Source organism: Aotus nancymaae, unplaced genomic scaffold (genome assembly GCF_030222135.1).
Source record: "Aotus nancymaae isolate 86718 unplaced genomic scaffold, 86718_ANA_hifiasm-v0.15.2.pri h1tg000058l, whole genome shotgun sequence".
Taxonomy (NCBI): Eukaryota; Metazoa; Chordata; class Mammalia; order Primates; family Aotidae; genus Aotus; species Aotus nancymaae.
In genome coordinates this window covers 50,141,431-50,164,340 of record NW_026988472.1, presented here as the reverse complement: position 1 = coordinate 50,164,340, position 22,910 = coordinate 50,141,431, and the positions used below count along the sequence as shown (strand labels likewise).

Genomic DNA, 22,910 nt, shown 5'->3' with positions numbered 1-22,910 from the left:
TTGACTTCCGCCACTGCTGCCCTCATCTTCATGTCACCTTCTCCCTAACCTGGCCAAAGGGTCTGATTCCAAATTTCTGAAGACTTCACTACCAAAGCACAGTGAGATGAAGAGAAAATGAATTCAATACAAGAGTGTGAAGACAAGGTAGTGAGACAATTAAATGAGATGAAAAGAGATAGAAAAGAGTTAAAAACAAAAATATAAAATGTGAAAAAAAACAAAAACATGAAGTTAAGAAATAAACTAGAAATATGAAGGATCATCTGAGGTCAGGAGTTTGAGACCAGCCTTGCCAATATGGAAAAACCCTGTCTCTCCTAAAAATACAAAAATTAGCCGGGTGTGGTGGCAGGTGCCTGTAATCCCAGCTACTCGGGAGGCTGAGGTAGTAGAATCGCTTGAACCTGGGAGGTGGAAGTTGCAGTGAGCCGAGATTGCACCACTGCACTCCAGTCTGGGTGACAGAACAAGACTCCATCTCAAAAATAAATAAATAAATAAATAAAAAGAAATATCAAGGAATGAAATAGAAAAAAATTATAAATCAAAGAGCAGGTTATATTCCAGGAATAATTGAAAAGAACAAGCAACACTGAAATATAGCTTGTGCTTCTGAACTCCAAAGGGAAAATTTTAATTTTTCAGGAATCCAGGTAAAAAAGGTGAGCTCATTATGAGGAGGAAAATATGATTGCTACCAAATGTCTCCCTACTAAATTTAGTATGTGAAGCTAACAAAGCAATGTCTATATAAGTCTGAGGAAAATAAACTCTATGTGAATGTATGCGTGTGTTTGGGGGATGTGGGGGGCAGTGGCGGACGATGTATCATGCAATGGCAAAACCTAGCCATTCTATCATAAACAGAAACCAAGAACAAATGGGCTAGTACAATATTCAGTACCCAGATAAAATGAAGTAATATTTATATAAGAAAAAAAAGTTGTCCAATTCAAGAGTACTTTAGATATAACTGTAAGTAAAATTTCTCATCCATAGACATAAGGAAAACACCATCCATAGACCCCTTTTTAAAGACAAAGATATGAATTAAATTTATAAAATTAACAATAAAGTGGAAAAAATCAGTAAAATTAATCATTTTTCTGGGTACAATAAATATGAAACTAAAATTAAATAAAGTAAGAATGATGGTTAGGAGGGAGAACTTGCTGTAATAAAACTAAGAATTTTCAAATAATAATATGTTAGAAAAACTGGTAGGTGGGAGAAATGGTGGAGAAAACCTATATGTGTGACTTATCTTGCCTTAATATTAGAACATCAGTAAATAATAAAACAAATACGGAATTGAAAGATTAATAATTCCCACCTCATAATACCTTTTATAATCTTTTCTTTCTAATATTTTGGGGTCTCTTTGTCTTCTCTCGCCTTTAAGTAATATTAAACTTTAAGCATTTATTTGAAGTTAGTGTGCATAGACCTTTCAGGTGCTGGCCTGTGGCCAGCCATTTAAGTAGGCATTAGGAGAGCAGTCTTGGCCTTGCTGTGTCAACACTTTTCTGCATGGTAAACCATATCAGTTTCTATGTGGTAAGTCTGGAGTGATGGTTTAGTTTTACTTTTCTGTGCAGTTTGTTTTATTAATTTTTAATGGGTATGTATATTGTATTTAAAAAAAAATAGTATACATTAGTATACTTGGCTGGGTGTGGAGGCTCATGCCTGTAATACCATAACTTTGGGAGGCCAAGACATGTAGATCACTTGAGGTCAGGAGTTTGAGACCAGCCTGGCCAACATGGCAAAACCCCGCCTCTACTAAAAATTCAAAAAATTAGCCAGTTGCGGTGGCGCACACCCGTAATCTCAGCTATTTGGATGACTGAGGCAGGAGAATCTTGAAATTAGGAGACAGAGGTTGCGGTGAGCCAAGATTGTGCCACTGCACTCCAGTCTGGGCAACAAAGTGAGTGAGACTCCATCTCAAAAAAGAAAAGAGAATAGGCCAGGCACAGTGGGCTCAGGCCTGTAATCCCAGTACTTTGCAAGGCTGAGGTGGGTGGATCACGAGGTCAGGAGTTCAAGACCAGCCTGGCCAAGATGGTGAAACCCCATCTCTACTAAAAATATAAAACTTAGCCGGGTGTGGTAGCAGGTGCCTGTAATCCCAGCTACTGGGGAGGCTGAGGCAGGAAAATTGCTTGAACCCAGGGGCAGAGGTTGCAGTGAGCCAAGATCGTGCCACTATACTCCAGCCTGGGTGACAGAGCGAGACTCCATCTCAAAAAAAAAAAAAAGAGAGTATACTTTTAAAAAATTAAGCAAAACTGCCAAGTGTATCTTTCAAAGGAGGCATCTAAACACTATGCATGAAAGAAAAAAAATAACTCTCCATTCAAATGTTACTGATGTATGCTTGGAAGGATTATTATAATCTGCTTGGAAATGCAATTATAAATACCAATTTGTTAGATGCGATTGTAATTAATTGGATTCCCAGGCAAATTATAGACATTGGCGATGAATAATATAAAATTAGGAGAAAATCAGAAACAAGTATATTAGGGAAGTCACTTTTCTACAAGTACATACCCTCCTCTTTCAATTATAGTAATCTTACTTATGTTTACCTTGGCTTCCTTCTTTCTGGCCTGGCTCTTCTATTTATTTTGAAAACAAGTGTGTCACCTTGTATGAGTCAGCATACTTCAGAATCTTGCTGCAAGATTTCTGGAAGATCATGAGGCACATAAATAGCTCGAGAAGTTCACAAATCCCTAGAGAATTACGGATGGTTCAGGTACCACATTTAAACTATGATTTCTTTCCCTCCCTTACTTTCTGCATTTATTAGTAGTGATTACCAAGAATGCCAATGCAATGTTCAGCCCACTGAACCATTTATATACTGATTTGTAGACCAAACTGGCATTCTAGGTACTAGGAATTTAATGGTGAACAGGTGAAACTGTGAAAATGATGACCCACTATGCTTATAGTTTACACATTTACTAACAGGTAAAAATCAATAAACAGTTTAGTTTACATTATAATAAAGGTAGATACAGGAAGTTACAGATATAAGCATGAGATCAACAAATAATTAGACAAGGACAAAACTTTAAAGACAAGTCATCAATACTGACGATTTAAACAGGTAAAAGTGATGTGGAAAACAGAAGAAAGAGAGGGAAGAGAAACAAATACAGCCTGTCCCCTTCAGAGCATGACAAATACATAAGGAAGATAACCGCTGTATAATTCTGGGGTAAAATTAATTTTGTAAGTGTCAGTTTCTTCAAAATATTAAAGGAGGATAAAATATTATCCTAAGCCTTAAATAAAGCTTCCAAAACACTTAGCACAAATCCTAGCAAATAATAAAGGTGTAATCAGTGCTAGCCACCTTTATTAGCATCAGAATTTTTAAACACAGTTCTAGAAATTTTACAAGAAACAATAGGAATCCATATACATTAATTATAGATGGCCTAAAATCATCATGTAAATAATTTCTTTTAAAGAGGAACAAATTTTACAATTTGTTTATAAGCTGTCAAATACAGTTGTTTACTCTTTGCTTTACATTGTTCAGTTTCTTTGTTCATCTCAAAGAATTTTGCAAACACTGTCAAATTCTACAAACTCATCACATCCATCCAACTTACAAGAAAAAAAATCTCATATTTACCTCTTAGAGATCTTCCTTTAAATTTCTTATTTCGTTGTTTATACACTACTATATTATACCACTTTGGGAGTGGTTGGATCATCACAAAATGAAATACAAACTAATTGATATGGTTAAGCTTTGCGTCCCCACCCAAATCTTATATTGAATTGCAGTCCCTGTAATCTCCATGCGTCAAAGAAGACATCAGGTGTAGGTAATTGAATCATGGGGGCAGTTTCTCCCATGCTGTTCTTGTGATAGTGAATGAGTTCTTACGAGATCTGATGGTTTTATAAGGGGCTCTTCCCCCTTCACTAGGCACTTCTCCTTCCTGCTGCCTTGTGAAGGTGCCTTTATTTCCCTTCACCTTCTACCATGATTGTAAGTTTTCTGAGGCCTCTCCAGCCATGCTGAACTGTAAGTCAATTAAATCTCTTTCCTTTATAAATTACCCAGTCTCTGGCAGTTCTTTATAACAGTATGAAAACAGACCTATACACTAACATAAATGGAACACAATTTCCTCATTATGAAAGAGTAAGAGAAAGTGCAAATTCCGTAAGTTAAGGGACTGGTTCCCAGGAAACATTAGGTAATATCTGGAGATACTTTTGTCCCTCCCAACTGGAAGGAAGCTGCTATTGGCATCCAGTGGGTATGATCTGAGAGACAAAAATAGATGCCCCCTTATCAACTAAGAGGTATGCTAAAGTTAAGGAAACCAAGTTACCTATGGGTAGAGGGTTCAGGGCTTGGTTGGCATGACCCATTTCTAAATTTCTATAGCTAAACTTGTTAACAATAGGAGCTATCAACTCTGATTTATAACTCAGACCTCTAAAGCTCTGATTGGTCAGAAGCCTGGCCTTACAAAGATTATTTTCTGATAAGCAACTGCAGACCACAAGCCAGTTTCAGCTAGCTTATAGAGGCTGTGCACAAACTCTATGTCCTGTAGTTCACTTTTCAATGTAAAGAGCCAAATTCCACTTCATTTTAATGCTAAAACCCTGCCCCAAAGTAAACATTGGATGTTATGTTATTATGAGAGTATTTTAAGAAAGTTAACCAAGGCTTTAGCAGAAAAATCCCTGAGAAAGCTTCATCAGAGAGCCTTTCTCCACCACAATAATGCCCCTGCTCATTTGTCTCATCAAAAAGTAATTTTGCCAGAGTTTCAGTGGGAAATCATTAGACATCCACTTTACAGTCCTGATTTCTCTCCTTTTGACTTGTTTTTGTTTCCTGTTCTTTTAAGAATCTTTAAAGAGCACCCATTTTTCTTCAGTGAATAATATTTTTCAAAACCTACACTGACATGCTTAAATTCCCAGGACCCTCAGTTCTTTATGGATGGACTAAGTGGCTGGTATCATCACTTACAAAAGTATCTTAAGCTTGATGGAGTTTATGGTGGGAAACAAAGCGTATGTTTTATTTTTGTCTTTTGATTCCATTTTCCATGAACTTTCTGAAGGCCTCTTGTGTATGCAACCACTTTATTCAGACATTGAACAATGGCCAGCACAAAACAAGGAAACGTAAAAGGACACAACTGAGATGAGCTGCAGTTTCACCAAAAAAATGAGTGGTTTGACGTAGTTTCAAATCCACAATGCAAGGAAAGTGATCCCAAGATAGCTCTGCAATTTTTCCTAGTTGCAGAGAAAGAGATTAAAGTTTGAGGCTGAGATGGCCAGACCTTGTGGGCAGACTATCAAGCAGGATGAAACTGCATGAAGAGAGAAACCTAGAGGGGTTCAGAGGGACTGCTTGATTTCCAGCTGAATACTAATTTGAATGTGCATGGCTTCAAACTGCATAAATCTGGGACAGCAATAAAGGAAAGCATTCTAGCAAAAACTCACATTTCAACCAGTCAGAGTGGAGAGAATCCACAATTCATGAAGCATTGGCTAGAGTCCTCAGAAGGGTATCACCTCAGTAATGGGATAAATTAGGCCTAGTCTAAAGGCTACTCAGAACCCCCCAAGAAAGCTTAAAAGAAACTTCAAAAGAAGAAAATGAATCTCAAAAGGAATTTAACTACAGGCCAGAACAAAGTCTTAACACTTTGTAGGAAGATACAGCAAAATTCAAAACACAAAAATTTGACATCCAATCAAAAATAATCCAGTGTACAAGGAAGCAGGAAATTGTGACACATAAACAAAATGGGAAAAAAGAGATTTACATAAGCAGGACCAGAAATTATACAGATGGTAGAATTAACAGCAAAGGACATTTAATAGCTAATATAAATATGCTCCATATGCCCAGTAATGTAGAGGAAAACTTTGAAATAGGGAGGACAGAAATGAAAGATACAGAACAGAGTTGCACAGAACTTCCAGAAGTAAAAAGGAAGAAATGAAAAATATGCCAAGTAGGATTTTTAAAATGTTAGACACTATAGAATATTACTTAAAAGGAATGCAAAAACAAAATGATTAAAAAAAAAAAAACTGTTAAAATGAGGCAGAGTGCAAATCAAAACCACAATGAGAGACCATCTCACACCAGTTACAGTGGCGATCATTAAAAAGTTAGGAAATAGGCCAGGCATGGTGGCTCATGCCTGTAATCCCAGCACTTAGGGAGGCTGTGGCAGCTGGATCACGAGGTCAGGTGCTCGAGATCAGCCTGGCCAACATAGTAAAACCCAGTCTCTACCAAAAATACAAAAAATTAGCCGGGCGTGGTGACAAGCCACCTGTAATCCCAGCTACTCAGGAGGCTGAGACAGGAGAATTGCTTGAAACCAGGAGGTGGTTTGCAGTGAGCCCAGATTGCACAATTGCACTCCAGCCCAGGCGACAGTGTAAGACTCCATCTCAAAGAAAAAAAAAAAAAGGAAACAATAGATGCTGGAGAGAATGGAGAAATAGGAATGCTTTTACACTGTTGACAGGAATGTAAATTAGTTCAACCATTGTGGAAGACAGTGTGGCAATTCTTCAAGGATCTAGAACTAGTAATACCATTTGACCCAGCAATCCCATTAGTAGGTATATGTACAAATCACAGACGGTTTCATGGAACTGGTAGAAAACTTCAAGTAAGTGCTTTTTTGTTGTTTGTTTTTTAAAACAGGGTCTCACTCTGTTACCCTGGCTAGAGTGCAGTGGCACAAACATGGCTGGCTGCAGTCTCAACCTCCTGGGCTCAAGCAATCCTCTTGCCCCAGCCTCCTGTGTAGCTGGGACCATAGGTATGTGTCACTATAGGCACAAACATGGCTATCCTTAAAAATAGGGAGCCCCAGTATCCAAGAAGGACATCCACATACTTGCTACTCAAAGGCGAGGCCTTGGTTCAGCAGCATTAGCATCACCGGGGAGCTTGCTGGAAATGCCACACCTAGCCACACCATATACCTACTGAGTCAGAATCTGTGTCAAAGCAAATTCTTAGGTGATTTGTGTGCATGACCAAGTCTGAGATGGCCAGTTCTGGATCACGCTGGACACTGGAGTTGGCATCTTCAGATGCATGAGTTTCTCCATCTTCACCACTAGTGAAATTTTCTTCACCACTAGTTCCTTACTCCAGAAATCTAGTTATCTAGTTTGTGCTCCATGTATCTCTGACTTCACACTCCTGACAGCGTTCATTTCCTCTGGCATATAAATGTATTCAAGTCTTTCCAAGATAAAACACAAAAATCACTTTCTCAACTGTTAATTCCCCCTAACCACAGCCTCCTCTCTCTCCTCTATGCTCTAGAGGCAGTCTTAGGGAAAGACTTTAAACTTACAGAAAGAGTTGCATGTAGGCTGAGCACGGTGGCTCATGCCCGTAATCCCAGCGCTTTGGGAGGCTGAGGCGGGTGGATCATAAGGTCAGGAGTTCAAGGCCAGCCTGGTGAAACCCTGTGGCTGATGGTGAAACCCTGTCTCTACTAAAAATACAAAAAAATAGCTAGACATGGTGGCACATGGCTGTAATCCCAGCTACTCGGGAGGGTGAGGCAGAGAACTGCTTAAACTGGGGAGGCAGAGGTTGCAGTGAGCCAAGATTGAGCCACTGCACTGCAGCCTAGGTGACAGAGTGAGACTCTGTCTCAAAAAAAGAGAAAGAGTTGCATGTATTTGGTCTGAATTTCCTCCTTACATTTTATTCTATAACCCAGACTTGTATGTATTACTTACTATTGCTCCACAAAAAGTCTCCCGCACAGATTTCTGTTGACTTCCTAACTACAAAACTGAGTGAGCCCTTTCAGTCCATATCTCACTGACCTGCCATAGAATTAAAAAGTGTTGACCTTGTCTTCCTCTTTCATAGTAAAAGTAGCTAATATATATGTAATGTGTGTTGTCTACAGATACTGGTTAAGTGCTTTACATGCATTAAATTTTTTTTTTTTTTACTTAGTGCTTTTGCAATTTTCATGGTATTCCCCTAACTCCTTATGTGCCTACTTGCCTAGCGCTTCTTTTTAGACTTAGGTCTTTAAATCATTCCAAATAATCTCCACTCTTGGTCCCATACATTTTCAAAACTCATCAATTCTCCTACCATTGAGTCTAGAATAATTTGATACTCCCCAGAGTAATATAAAAATCCAATGAAAATTGAGTCACAGTACTTAAAAAAGGAAAAAAAGCTTATGTTCCAGAACTATAAAATTTGATAGAATGCAGATTGCACCCATCATATGGTGATTGGCAAAGAAAATCTCATAGTAATTATAAAAATTCGTAAGCATTCTTCAAAACATTTCCACTTTACTACTACTGTGCCCTCTAAGTTAAAAGAAGACTTAGATGAATTCTGCATCTCTTCATTGGTGCCCAAGTAACACCATCCAGAAATACAAGACTTTTAAGTGTTACAAAAATGTAAAAGACCAATGAATATCATTTCTAAAAATAAAATTCTATGATTTATAATACTGAAAACTAACATTTTGAAAATTGTCTATGTGACAGTTACCCCAGCCTACATCCCTTTGTTTGGTCCTTAGTCTCAGCTGGTCACCCTGATTCCTATTTCACTGAGAAAAGTAAAGCATTCAAAAGAGAAGTTCCACAGATGCCGTTTTCACACCCACCAATGCACCTGCATCAATGCATTAAAATCTCACGCACCCGTGAATTCTCATGCATCTACTGTCCCAGGACATAGAAGCCTGCTCCCATTTCAAACCTGCCTCCACACACACACAATGGTAGACATGGCCATTTAGGGTCATGTGCTTTAGCAATTCCTCCCTCTCTCCACCAACAGCAAATAACCCTCTCTTCTGAATAGTTCTCATCTGCTTGTAAAACATAATTATTTATCTACTCTAAAAGCAATTAAATATCTGATTACCTTGTTCACACCTCCTCCCACAATCTCATTTGCGCCCCCTACCACTTTTTTTTTACAGTAATGTTCACTGAAATGTTTCTATACTCCCTCTCTGATTCCTCCAACCATTTATCTGAAACTTATGCTAATCAGGCATTTTCTTCTGCCACCCAAAAACACTGCTCTTGTCAAAGTCTACAGTGAGCTCCATGTCACAGAATCTGATGATCAAATTTCAAGTCTCCAAGTTCTTGCAGCATTTGATGCAACTGATCACCTCCTCCTTCTTGGAAAGCTTTCATCGTTTGGCTATCACAACACCACACTCCCCTGTTTTCTCCCACCTTATTGGCCTCTCTTAAGTCTCCTTCTTCACCTCCCCATCCCTCTTATGTTGCTGTGACTCATAGGCCTGTTTTTCTTTCTGTCACCTCATTGAGCTTTATGACTTTAAACAGTACCTTCATGCATGGTGTTTGTTCTTTCAGCCTAGAACTCTCACCTAAATTGCAAACTCCTGTGCCTATTTGCCTACAGTACATCTCACATGGATTTCTATTTGCATCTGAAACATACCAAGCTCAACACTAAACTCCTGGTCTATTCTTTCTCCCTATCCCAGCCCCAAAACTATCTGTGCCTGACACATATTCCACATCTTGTACATTCCAGCTTCCTTACCCTAGGTTTTAAGGACAAAATCTCTGGCGACACCACTGATTCAACTCTTTCTCCCATTCCACATATTGAATCTGTCACTCTGACCACTCTGGACTGAGCAATCACCACGTCTAATTTGCTCAGTGGATCAGATTGTACCAAGTAGAAGAAAAAGCCTGCGTCTCACCCACTAGGCACGCTACTGCAGGTGCCATTCTAGTGTTCCTAAATAATTGACAACTTCCCTAAAAGGAAGTACCCAAGAGCTATACTACAATGCTCTTAGGAAAGGGATGAACCTGGAAACCATCATTCTCAGCAAACTGACACAAGAACAGAAAATCAAACACTACATGTTCTCACTCACAGGCAGGTGTTGAACAGTGAGAACACATGGACAAAGGGAGGGGAGCATCACACACTGGGGTCTGTCGGAGCGAACTAGGGGAGGGACAGCGGGGGATGGGGAGTTGGGGAGGGATAACATGGGGAGAAATGCCAGATATAGGTGATGACGAGGAAGGCAGTAAACCACATTGCCATGTATGTACCTAGGCAACAATGCTGCATGTTCTTCACATGTACCCCAAAACCTAAAATGCAATAAAATATACAAAAAATAAATATTTCCAAATAGGAAATCTTCTTTATAATAAAAACTGAGTTCATCTTTCAGTTTGGACATGTATCTGTTTAAAAAGAATAGCAACAAAGTTCATCTTTATTTCCCCTTCACAAGTATATTCTAATTGGGGAGGGTATTGTTCTGATATGTTAAAGCAAAAGATTGCTAAATGGTACTAAATGATCCTTTTCCACCCCAACAGGTATCTGGGGCATATTATATCACTTTCCTGTTTAGCTCTCATCAGCTTCTTTCAAGAGCTTTAACTATTTTACAGACATATCCAGACAGGTACAGGTTCTGTTCCAATTCCTAAAGGGATGCATTTAATTATCACTTCAAATTTTAAGACATAAAACCTGTTGTGGAGCACTGAAGAGATAAAAAGTTTTGAGTGCAAGAAGTCACCACATAGGAGAGAGAGGCATGTTAACCCTTTTACTTTCTGAGGTCTCTTTTCAGTAGTGTTGGAATATTTCTCTCAGTGCTACCTGAAGGGGTAAGGAGCCCTGTCTTCCTTCTCTCCTTGAGGTGCCATTAATTAACTATGATTTTAAACCGCTAAAACTTCCTTCTCATTTAAGGGTAAGCCTGTCCAAGCAGGGATGACTGAGCTAGGAACTTTACATTTGACATAGGTTCATCTTTTATTCCCTGATGAGGGAAGTAAAACATCATTCTCTGCTCTGTGTGCTGTGACACAGAATAGGTTGAGGAGGGAAACCCTGGAATACAGCAGGAAAGAAATGTAACTAGAAGCTGCACCACCTGGATTTTAGATCTTATACTCCACTAACCAACCATGGGATCTTGGGCAAATAAATCCCTTCTCCTTGTGTATCAGTTTCCTTGTCCATCAAGCTTACCTAATGAAATGCACATCTAACTTCTTCAAAGGACTGTTAGGGAAATCAAATTTATAAGCCTGAAAGACATTTCAAAAGGCAAAATTGCAAAGAAATTACTTGATAATTATATACATAGTAAAGTGAAAACCTCCTTTCCTTCCCTTTTCCAGGCTAAGACTGCATATCTCACGAGGCATACTGATCCAAAACAACTTATATTTTTAGCCTTGATTGATCCCTAAAGTCAATGAGGTTTCAGCTTTTCTATGACATTAACATGTACTGCATACTTCCAATGTTGACATCCACTGAGTTCTTATTTAGTGTTGAGATGTCATGAATCACAAACATCAAAATCAAAGATGGGGTACAGAAGGAAACCATGGTCCTGGGAGTCCGGTGACTCCAAAGGGCATTGTGGTGGCCAGGGCCGGGGTCCTGGGAGTCCGGTGGCTCCAAAGGGCATCCCGGAATGTGGTGCCACTTGGTGCATGGAGAGCCTCCCACCTTACCAAGGACATGCTCCCGGGGACCTATCCTAGGACCCCAGAAGAACAGACTGCTGCTGCCAAGAAGTATATGTGTGTGGAAGACTATGAACCTTACCCGGATGATGGCATGGGGTATGGCGACTACTACCCGAAACTCCCTGACCGCTCACAGCAAGAGAGGGATCCATGGTATGACTGGGACCAACCAGACCTGAGGTTGAACTGGGGTGAAACGATGCACTGGGATCTAGAAATGTATACCAGTAACCGTGTGGATACATCCCCCACACCTGTTTCTCGGGATGACATATGTAGGCAGCTCTTTGGCTTTGTGGTTTTCATGATGTTCATGTTCTGGGTAGGGCATAACTACCCTGTCTACCAGCCTGTGGCACCAAAGCAGTATCCTTACAATGATCTGTACCTGGAACGAGGCAGCCATCCCTTCAAAGAACCCGAGCTGGTGGTTCACTATGAGATCTGAGGAGACTTCATGGGCTTTTGTGCCCTCTAACTAGGACTCCCTCATTCCTAGAAATTTAACCTGAATGAAATCCCTAATAAAACTCAGTGCTGTGGTTAAAAAAAAAAATCAAAGATGGAAGCTGTTTCATCCAGCAAGGAGGCAAGTCATAAATAATGATATATCAAGTTTCACCAAAACTAAGGTCATTAAGAATGAGAAAGAAAATATTGCCATTTAAAATTTAAGATTCCATTGATTGTGAGAAACGAATGTTTCAATCTAGGAAAATGTACCTTTTGTACTTGGTAAAAAAAAATAGTTTGTCATGGTTTCTAAGCTTTTTGAAAATAAGAGAACAGTGATAATGGTTAGTTAATAAACTAAACCAACAAAACAGAATTTATCTGCCTATGTGTCTATCATTACGTGCCTAGATGAAAAAAAAAGTCATATAATCCAGAGGACTGCTGAAATATCTCAATTTTATTCCTGTTCTGACACAAACATTTAACTTCTTCATTGTGGTTAGGGGAGTTTTGTGACTTAATTATCACTGTTCTTTGTTTTATTGTTTTTTGTTTTGAGATAGGGTTTTACTCTGTTGTCCAGTCTGGACTGCAATGGCATGATCATAGCTCATTGCAACCTTGAACTTCTGTTCTCAAGCAATCCTCCTGCCTCAGCTTCCCAAAGTGCTGGTATTACAGGCAGTAGTCACTGCTCAGCCTGTTCTTTCTCTCGGAACAGGAATTGAAAACTTTTTCTATAAAGGGCCAGATAAAAGATATTTTCAGCTATAAGGGCCATATAATGTTACAACTAGTCAATTCTGTTGTTGTAGCATAAAAGCAGCCATGGACAATATGCAAACAAACCAGTGTGCCTGTGTTCCAACAAAGCTTTATTTATAAAACAAGAGGCAGGCCAGTTTGCCTTGCGACTCATGGTTTGCAAACCTATGGCTTAGAAGACAAATAAGCTCAGACTGCCCTGCAAATATACATATTGGGTCAAACATGTCTAAACGTGTAATTGTTTCAGTTAAAGAATATTGTAATCTAGAGTTCCTTTTAGGTCTGAGCTTTTACAAAGGAAAAGCTTGGAGTCATGACAATATGGACTTTGTGTGCATTCTTAACAAATACCGTGAGAATGGGGAGGATGAATGTGATTATACCTGTCTCAATAAGTGACTAGGCTTAAAAATGCTGAAATAGCCATCAGTGTTTTCAAGGTTCAGCCTACTTCAACACGATGGTCAGATATTTACTGCAAAATAAAACAGACGCAAAAAAAAAACACACATGGATGTAAAAACAATTGAAGCCACTAAAATAGAACATCAAGTCAGGAGTTATTTAACCGTTGGGCTGAAGCAACTCAACAAAGCTCTTCACATTAATTGGCATCTGCTTTTCCCACCTTTCAAGTTTTGATTAACCGTTCCTGCCAGAACAGATCACAATTTCAACACCTGAGTCCCATTTTAATAAACTGGATTTGGTTCGGAACACCTCACAGTTACTTCAGAGAATGGCAGTTACAGAAACCTGCTCTTGAATTTGAAATTTATAGGAAGAAAGGTTTCAAATGACTTTCAATTATATCTTCCTTCTCAGAGATCAGATGTAAAAATATCAGCCCAGAATCACTGATATTTAGGGATAATAAATTTATAAAAGAAACACCTTGTTCCTCAAGATTCTATGAACAGGTTGGGAGCAGTGGCTCATGCGTATAATCCCAGCAATTTGGGAGGCTGAGGCAGGCAGATCACTTGAGACCAAGAGTTTGAGAGCTGCCTGACTAACATGGCAAAACCCCGTCTGTACTAAAAATACAAAAATCAGCTGAGTATGGTGGTACATGCCTGTAATTTCAGTTATTTGGTAGACTGAGGAACGAGAATCACTTGAACCCAGGAGGCAGAAGGTGTAGTGAGTCAAGATCGCACCACTGCACTCCAGCCCGGGCAACCGAAAGAAAAAAAAAGATTGTATAAGCATCTATTTTCATGCCTATAGATGTATAGTTTGTGTATGGAATAGAATAGAAAATTAAAGTTAAGAGCACAACAGTCACTCCACTAGACAGTGTGCTCTAATTGTGTTGATAAGGATTACCAATGTAGGTAAAAATTCAGAATCAATAGTTGATTTAGATACCTCACAGAGCTGTGACTCTCAAGCCTATAACACATAATTCAAAGGAAATATCATTGTTACTTTTGTACCGTACATTTACATTCATTATCTATTTTAACAAACACCGTGTAAGATCAATAGGACAAATTCCTTATTTGAAAAATGAGGTTGAAGACACAGGTTAATTGATTTAACTAAATTTATAGAGTAAATTGGTTTTACAGTTAGGATTAGAATCAAGTTGCCATCATTCACAGCTGAGCTCTTTCATCCAGGAGAAAATAAGCCCCACAAAGCCTGGAATTTTTGCGTGATTTGTTCACTACCACATCTCTACCAAACTGCAGGACACATTACAGGTATTCAAAAAGTTCATATTGAATAAATGAATGAATAAATCTTTTTAAAATAAAGTAGGAACACAGAAAGGTAAAAGCAGAACACAAAGCCATGAGATGGCCTCACTCTCCTTGTCCTTGCAGCAAATCATCAGTTTTATTTCTTCTGCATCTTTTTTATGTCTCAAGGGGCCCAAACCCACTATGACCCCTGGTGATTGACCAAGTGGAGTTGACCAGGAACAACACTTAGACAATCAGTGAGAGGGGTCAGAGGACAGGAGTTTTAGACCCAGCCTTTCTACCTGGAGGGTTGGCTGCAGACAAGCTATTCATTTGAGGAGCCTCAACTTCCCAGTCCTTTCTGGCTTCCACACATAACTCTTGGGGACTTACTATCTGCTTTGCTTAACTACAGGAGTATGAGAAAGGTCAAGTAAGATCATGAAGATATTTTACACTCCATACATATTGATGAAGCCATTATTGCCCTAATTCTGCAGTCATCTTCTCAGAATAAGATCCAGAGTGAAACACAGGCAACAAGATTACACTAGCATTTATTTGCTTCAGTGGATCAAGACCAGATCAATGTCTCTTGGATCCTTGGGAGAGTTCTCTTTCAGCCCCCAGTTCTGTTAAAAGATAATCCATAACATCATTTCATTCTGATGTTGGGGGCACCTCTTCTGGCCAAGACTCTCAACTAAGCTTTCCTGACTGCCAAAGTGGACTCTTTTGACTCATTCTCTACTGTTCCCCCTAAACCTTCAGATTCTCCTACTACTCAAGTCCACTGTCCTTGGAATCATTGGAACCAGGCAGTCTGCCTGGCCTTGCATCTTTGTGGTTACTTATCAGCAGAATCCATGCTGGTATATGGCCTGTGCCCCCTGTATTCCCTGGGGAAAACAGTCCAGTAAAACAGGTCTTCTCATTTTTTGCAGTATTGGTGATTTTAGACAGTGGTCTTCTAGGACAGTATTATACATTCTCCTAATAACGACAGTAGAGAGATGAATGGGTGGATGCAAGAGTGGATGGATGAATGGATGGCCGGATGGATGAATGGTTGGATAGAGAAACAGATAGATAAATAGATATAGATAGATAAATAGAAAATAGATGGATAGGTGGATAGATGGATGGATGGAGAGACAGATGATAGATAGGTGGATGGATGGGTAGATGGATAGACGGATGGATGGATGGATGGCCAGCTGGCTAGCCGACTGGGTTGCTGGTGGGCTGGCTGGCTGGATGAATAGATAAATACTAATTAACTGATAGTTAGGTGAAGTGAGATGCCTCTCTCCTGTACAGTTAAAAGCAGGCAAGCATTCTGCCCAGGATATGGGGAGGAACCTCGAGAAGGAACAAAGAGATGAAAATATTTGAGAAACACCATGAGCAATAATATGAGTCTCTTCTCCCAAATGGCATGAATATTTCAAAAGCATGTGAAAACTACTCAGAATAGCTATGATGTAAGGTGGGAGGGTGGTGACAAACTATACCTTTAGAAAGCTTCTAGTCTTCCATCCACATATAACTTCTGTTTTGTTTTGTTTTTTTGGTTTGGTTAGCCAATAATGCAAGCAGTGGGTAGCCAGGTTTTAAGAAGCCTCTATATTTTTTTACGTGAATTTACATATACCCACACACACCTGCAGTAAATGATCTCCCCAAGCTGCAGAAGGATAAGAGGGCCCATTCATACCCATGACCCCATGTAAACATAGTCAGATGTGGGTCAAGCGTTTTAAGTACCACTGACGTTCTCCTACCTCACAGAAGCTTTGGCACTGGTGTTTCCTCAGGTCCCCTGATTCCTTGCAGGGCTCCAGGCACTGAAAGGAAGGAACAATAAAAATAAATAAAACATGGAAACAAAAAAACAAAGCCAAGAGGAAAAAAGAATTCACCTGTAATTGTGGCTTTTCCATGCTCCTTTATTCTGGTTAGTTTAGAAAACCAAAGAATCAGCTGCTCTTTTTAACTGGGTATAATACAAATCTGAGCAAAAGCATCATTATAGAATGGGGACCAAAAAATGTATTTCAACATAATTGAAAAGGAAATGTTACCGCCTGGCAGTGACTTACAGGAAAAGCAATGATCGTCACCATCAGCCAGAGGAATTGGGGTAAGAAATATTTTCTATTCAGTAAGAAATACTTTCTAAAGATTGTTGTTTCTGAGGAATTTTTTTCTCATAAAACTTAATATTACATTTCTTTTAGATTGGCAGCATTCGGCTATTTTTCGTACACTCTTTTACAAATAAGTGAAAATGCATTGTATTAAATGTATGTATGTACACATATGTATTGTTAATGTGTGTCCTTGTATCAATGAATCCAACAGCATTCAGATACATCCAGTTTATTCGCTCCATTAAAATACATTGAATAAATCTGTTAGATTCTGACATGAGAGTTTCATAACAGAAAATGAAGTATTCTTACACATACATGCATATAACTTATTACTATATACATTCTAATAAAGACACTAGCCAGACTCCATTGTTCAAGAATGATTGTAATAATACATAGTAAGATTGTTGAATAAACAAATTATATACACATATAATGTATAGTTTATTACTAATATATAGTATATACATTATATATATACATGAAATATAAAATATATATAGTCTGAGGCCAAGTGAGGTGACTCAAGCCTGTAATCCCAGCACTTCAGGAGGCTGAGGTGGGCAGGTCACTTGAGGCCAGGAGTTCGTGACCAGACTGGTCAACAAAGTGAAACTGTGTCTCTACAAAAAAATACAAAAATTAGCCTGGCATTGTGGCATTTGCCTGTAGTCCCAGCTTCTCGGAAGGCTGAGGCAGAAGAATCACTTAAACCCGGGAGATGGAGGTTGCAGTGAGCTGAAATAGGGCCACTGCACTCAGCCTGGGCAACAGAGTGAAACTCTGTCTCAAAAAATAAAAATAAAGTATATATAGTCTTTGTGTACATATGGGATATCTATGTGTGCCTGATTGACAGTAGACAGGCCTCATGGTTGAAAAAAAATGTTACATTTATATGCATGGAAACTTGATTCTCAAAATTATATTTAATGCAAGTTGTAAACATTAATAGTCATATATAGTCAGATGTCAGTCATCTAAATATAGGCATAGCCCTAGCTCTCATACATTCGTGATTATTGTATCTATATTTTATCTGTATTATTTCTATTTCATTGTTGATAAATTTTCCAATCACAGTAGAAATTCTCAGTTAAATTTCAGATATATACAATGCAGAATTCAGGATATTTGGTGAACCAATACTACTTTTTCACTCTATTTTCTCGTAACCTCATCCATGTTTTAAAATACATAGTTAGAAGATACACTGGAAGACTCTATGATGAAATTTTCAATATTCATTGCCATTTTTTAATCAAAGATATGTATGAAATCAACTGCCCCTGTGCCAGCTGTCAATTCTTTACAACAATACTGCTCAAAGTGTGATCAGTGACTGATAGTGTGGGCATCCCTTGGAGTTTGTGTGAAATGAAAACTCATGGGCCTCATTCTCAACCCATAGTCCGAGTCTCTGGGATCAGGGCCCAGGAATCTCTTCTAACAAGTTCTACAGAAAGTTCTGATGTTTTCTAAACTTTAAAAAGAACTGCCATCAAATTTGATGCTTGCATTTAACAGTGTCTTTATGGAATAAATGCTTGTTGGATGTTTCTTGAGTGAAATGACAAAGACTTTGCAAGTAGCTGAATCTTTGTTTACTCTTTGGAATAATGTCTCTTTCTTGCTTCATATAGGTGTCATTAAGGACGTATATTTCTCATAAGAATATTTTAGATTTCATAGTCAGTGATGTTGCATATGAAAACAATTTATCAATTATTTTAATTAAAAAAAAAAGAGCTCTTTTAATAATCCTTTTCTAAGACATATATAAGCCTGTCCCAAGTTACAGTGCTTATCTCTCCCAAGCATGTTCAATAACAAATTTTTCACCAATATAGCAATTGTAAAACAAAAACAATTTTCTAATAGCAACAAAACATTTAAAAACATATCTAACTTACTTATGATTTCCTTAAAGAGCTAGTTTTTTGTTTCCTGAGGCTACATCAATGCATTGTCCTCAGAGCTCTGGTGACTTATTTTTTTTAGACATTTGCTCCAAGGCAAAAATGTTTAGTGGTTACTTAATAAGCATGCTAAGACCTAATTCTTCCTCAAGACCATTTGAAATGAATACATGGCACTCTTGCCACTTGCAAGGTAAGTCTTTATCATTTCACTCAAGAAATATCCAACAAACATTTATTCCATAAAGAAACTGTTAAATTCTATGTGGCCAACAATGTCTCAAAATAAGCATGTGATTTTTGTTTTCTCTCATTGCTACAAATATAAATTATGAAAATACGCTACTACGTGTGTACACAGTTACATTTTCACAACTATAAACATTGGTGCACAAAACGTCTCAAGCCTTTGAAATCTCCATCATCCCATATAACCATGGTCCTGAGAGCTTGTGGGATAGTCAAATACCTTATACAAAACAAATACCATTTACAGAAACAGGCATATTTCTGGAATGCTAATCGAAGCAATGCATAACACACTTGTTTTGCTATTAACCCAGAAGCTCTGCCAAGTCTAGCATCGGTATACGTAATTCATTTAAAGCTCTATTTTAATTGCATTCCTGCTTCAGTTCCAATAACTAGAAATCAGCAGTATCTAAAGACATTTTTCAAAATGTCATTAATGACAGCCAACATTTTCTTTTAATAATCCTCCATGAAATCTCTCTGACAAGCACAACCTACGTACAATCATCTGAGTAAATGTTTGCAGAATAAGTTTGCCAAAAGTCTATTTTTCTGTAACACTCTGGCCAGAAAAAAAAACAAAAGATTTCAACAAAAGCTAAAGTGATGTGAGAGAAAACAATGACACATTTTCTCTCACACAAAAAACTTCCTACTTCTCCAAGCAATTAAAAAAAAAAAAAGGTATATCAAAAGACAGCAGCCCTGCCAGAGGTGTTAGAACCTGAAGGACTCTATCTTTAACAGGGGCTGGGTAAAATGAGGCCAAGAACTGCTAGGCTGCATTATCAGGAGGTTAGGCATTCTTAGTCACAGGATGAGATAGGAGGCCAGCAGGACTGGTTTCACAAGATACAGGTCACAAAGACCCCACTGATGAAACAGGATGCAGTAAAGAAGCCAGTCAAAACCCACCAAAACCAGGATGGTAAATGAAAGCAACCTCTGGTTGCCCATGTGCTCCTTATGCACTCATTATAATGCATTAGCATGCTAAAAGATACTCCCACCAGCCCCATGACAGTTTACTGCCATGACAATGTCCAGAAGCTAGCTTACATGGTCTAAAATCCCTCATGTACGTCATGCTAAATGATTTTTTTCCCATTCAGGTTTTATTTTAACCTCTCTAACTATAGGTTTCTGATACATAAAAGAGTGAAAAAATATTTGCTCAGGTGGACTTTTTTCAATGAAATTTATAAAGACCACTTTTTAAGGTACCTATACACAGTAGGTACTTAGTGAATCTAGATCTCTTCCATTTCTAGGGGACCAATAAGGAGACTTTATTTTATAGTTCTTTCATATTCCCCTAATGCTTAACTAGTTTTCCCTTTTAATTGGAAAAGAAATTCAAATTTCTCTTAATTCCAGTCCCTCAAGCATGTTCTAATAATTGTTTTTAAAGTGCCAAATTTCTTGCCCACATTTCCAAAAGCTAAGATTGAGTGGGGTGGTAATATTCTTGTGTGTGGCCAGAACGTGGAATGACAAGGGATGTCCTCAGACCACAGCACAGTACCTTTTGTAGGACATATGGTATGCTTTCACAAAAGTATTTTTTGTTGAATAATTAAAAAATCAAACAATGCTGTATATTTGATGTTGCCTGGAGTACTACCTGGATATAAGGAATGACTTGGGGTTTTCTAAAAAAAAAGCAAAGAAACAACAACAACAACAAAAAAAAAAACAACCAACCAACCAACCAAACAAACAAAAACCTCCAACTTTTAATTTTACACGGGTATACATTCATATCATATAATAATGCTATCTACAAACGTTTGCAAAGACCATTTCTGTTTTCTGAATTAATGGCAGCAAGTTTCTCTGAAAAGCCATAGACCTGCTTTTTAGATGAAAGCTGTTTTTCTCCCAAATATATTTCCTAAAATATGTGCATCCTACTGCCCTTAAAAGTATTCATGGCCTCCCTCCAGGTCTAAATTGGTACTGTATAGAAATTGTTACAATCCTGTGTGTCGAAAAGTACACTGTGTCTTGCCAAAATAATGAAATCTTTTGGCAGACAGCCCTCCGAAGTGCAGTTGAACAATCATTGCAGCCTCAACCACAGAGGATTAGCATGCCAGCCCAGCACAACAGCATCAGGCCTGAGACGGTTCACATCACAAATCAACTTGCTCTGAAACATACGAAGGGTAATGACTCTCTCACAGGGAAGCTTATCAGGAAACCCGGGCCTCATTTTATCATAACTACTTTTTCACAACAAAGGGAGTCCTTTGAGTTTCAGGGGAAGTGTTTAGAAACTACATAAGTAAATGAGAGGAAAGCAATTACTCAAGGTAGTTATTATCAGAAAACCATACTCTCAGTGTAATTCTTTTTCACTTAAATGATACCATCATGCATATCGTTAAGTTTTTTGAAGAAGACAAAGTCATAGAATTCTGTTATCTGGAAGACAAAGCACACTTTCTTTGCATTCCTGTTTTTCAACCCCAATCATCTAATATGGCATTTTTAGTATAGTATTGAAGCTTCAAATAGTATTCCCATAGTCACTGCTCACATTTAAAAGATATTAATTATGAAGAGAAAGTAGTAACTTTCCAGTGTAGAAAACTAGCAGAATGCACATTAACTAAGGGATCAAAGATATTGCCTCCAAGAATGGGGGGTAAAAAGCAGAATGAAATTCATGTGTCTCCTGAAAGGATGCACTAGCAAGCACTCAGCATCTCACAGGGGCAGGATTCCTGCCCAATATAGAGAGCCTGAATCTAACCAAGAGGAAATACCAAACAATCTACAAAGCAATTAGCCCCTAGTCTTCAAAAATATCAGTGTCCTGAAAGACAAAGGAAGACTGAGGAACGGTTAGAGACCAAAGGAGACTAAAGATACATGATGACCAAATGCCAAGCATAACGATGAATTGGGTCTTGAATTAGACAAAATAAGGCTATAAAGTACATTACCAGGACAATTAAATATGGACCATAGATCAGATGTTGGTATTACATCAATGTTAAATCATCTACATTTGATAATTTTATCATCAAATGATGTTGGTATTATATCAGTGTTATCACCTACATTTGATAATTCCATTCTCTTAATAGTTACTAAGAGAATGCACTTGTTCTTAAGAAGTGCATGCTTAATTACTTGGAGGTAAAGAATCATGATGGCTGCAACTTCTTTTCAAATAGTTGGAAAAAAATCATTACAAGAGCATGTGAATGTTTATATACACATAGTATATATGTATACGTTATACATTTGTGTATATATACATATATGTATATCCAGAGAGAAGAATATGATGAAGCAAATATAGCAGGAAAAAAAAGAAGAAGAAGAAAGAAAGAAAAGGAAAAAAGGCAACAACTGATAAGTCTATATTGGGTTAAGCAACTAGAAACCAGGGACTAAATGTGGCCCGCCCCTTGTTTTCGTAAATAAAGTCTTATTGGAACAGAGCCATGCCTGTTTATTTGCATATTGCCTGTGGCTGCTTTTGCACTACAGCAGCAGAGTTGAGTAGTTGCAACAGATGACCAAGCCAGCAAAGTGTCCCTCTTTGACAGAGAGCTTGCAATACCCTGACTTAGATGATAAGTACATGGAAGTTCTGTGCACTGTTCTCATAACTTTCTTAGTGTGTATTTTAAAGTTAAAATTAAAAATGGCAAACTCATTAAATAATCTTAAAGTTATTTAAAATCTCAAATTATAAGTTTTCTCTAGCTGGTATTATTAAAAGGCTATTATGGATATAAACCTATGGGCAAAGAGTATTAAAAAAAATTAAGTTCCTATCAATGGCCCTATAGGAATAAACAGAGATTTAAAGACAAATGCTTCAGATCTGAAACCTCATACCAACTGGATGATATGTCTTCCCAAGGAACTGTTTAAGAAGAGACAAAACCTAGAATCTTTTAGGTTCTGTAAAGTCAGTTCTAATAGGCTGTATAAACTGGTGGTTTAACCACAGCCTCAGAAACCCTAAAGTAGAGGACCCAGCATAGCCTCAGTCATCTTGGAAGTCCCAGGTAAGCTCCAAGGTGACTCTGTAGGGATCCCAATTG

The 22,910-nt window shown here is 38.2% G+C and overlaps 2 protein-coding genes across 2 annotated transcripts in view; one reads left to right on the top strand and one right to left on the bottom strand.

The window, feature by feature from the left end:
* ANOS1 (anosmin 1) overlaps positions 1–22,910 on the bottom strand; it is a 191,002-nt gene that overhangs the window by 68,993 nt on the left and 99,099 nt on the right. The window contains exon 3 of the mRNA XM_012454602.2: positions 16,301–16,363. Within this exon, the coding sequence (XP_012310025.1) occupies positions 16,301–16,363 (63 nt within the window). The remainder of the gene's footprint in view (positions 1–16,300; positions 16,364–22,910) is intronic.
* On the top strand, positions 11,411–12,049 carry LOC105718780 (NADH dehydrogenase [ubiquinone] 1 beta subcomplex subunit 8, mitochondrial-like). Its single transcript, XM_064364646.1, has one exon. The coding sequence runs from the start codon at positions 11,411–11,413 to the stop codon at positions 12,047–12,049; it is 639 nt and encodes a 212-aa protein (XP_064220716.1).

Excerpts from the sequence above, each read along its gene's own strand:
- LOC105718780 (XM_064364646.1), top strand. The coding sequence starts at position 11,411 with ATGAATCACAAACATCAAAATCAAAGATGGGGTACAGAAGGAAACCAT.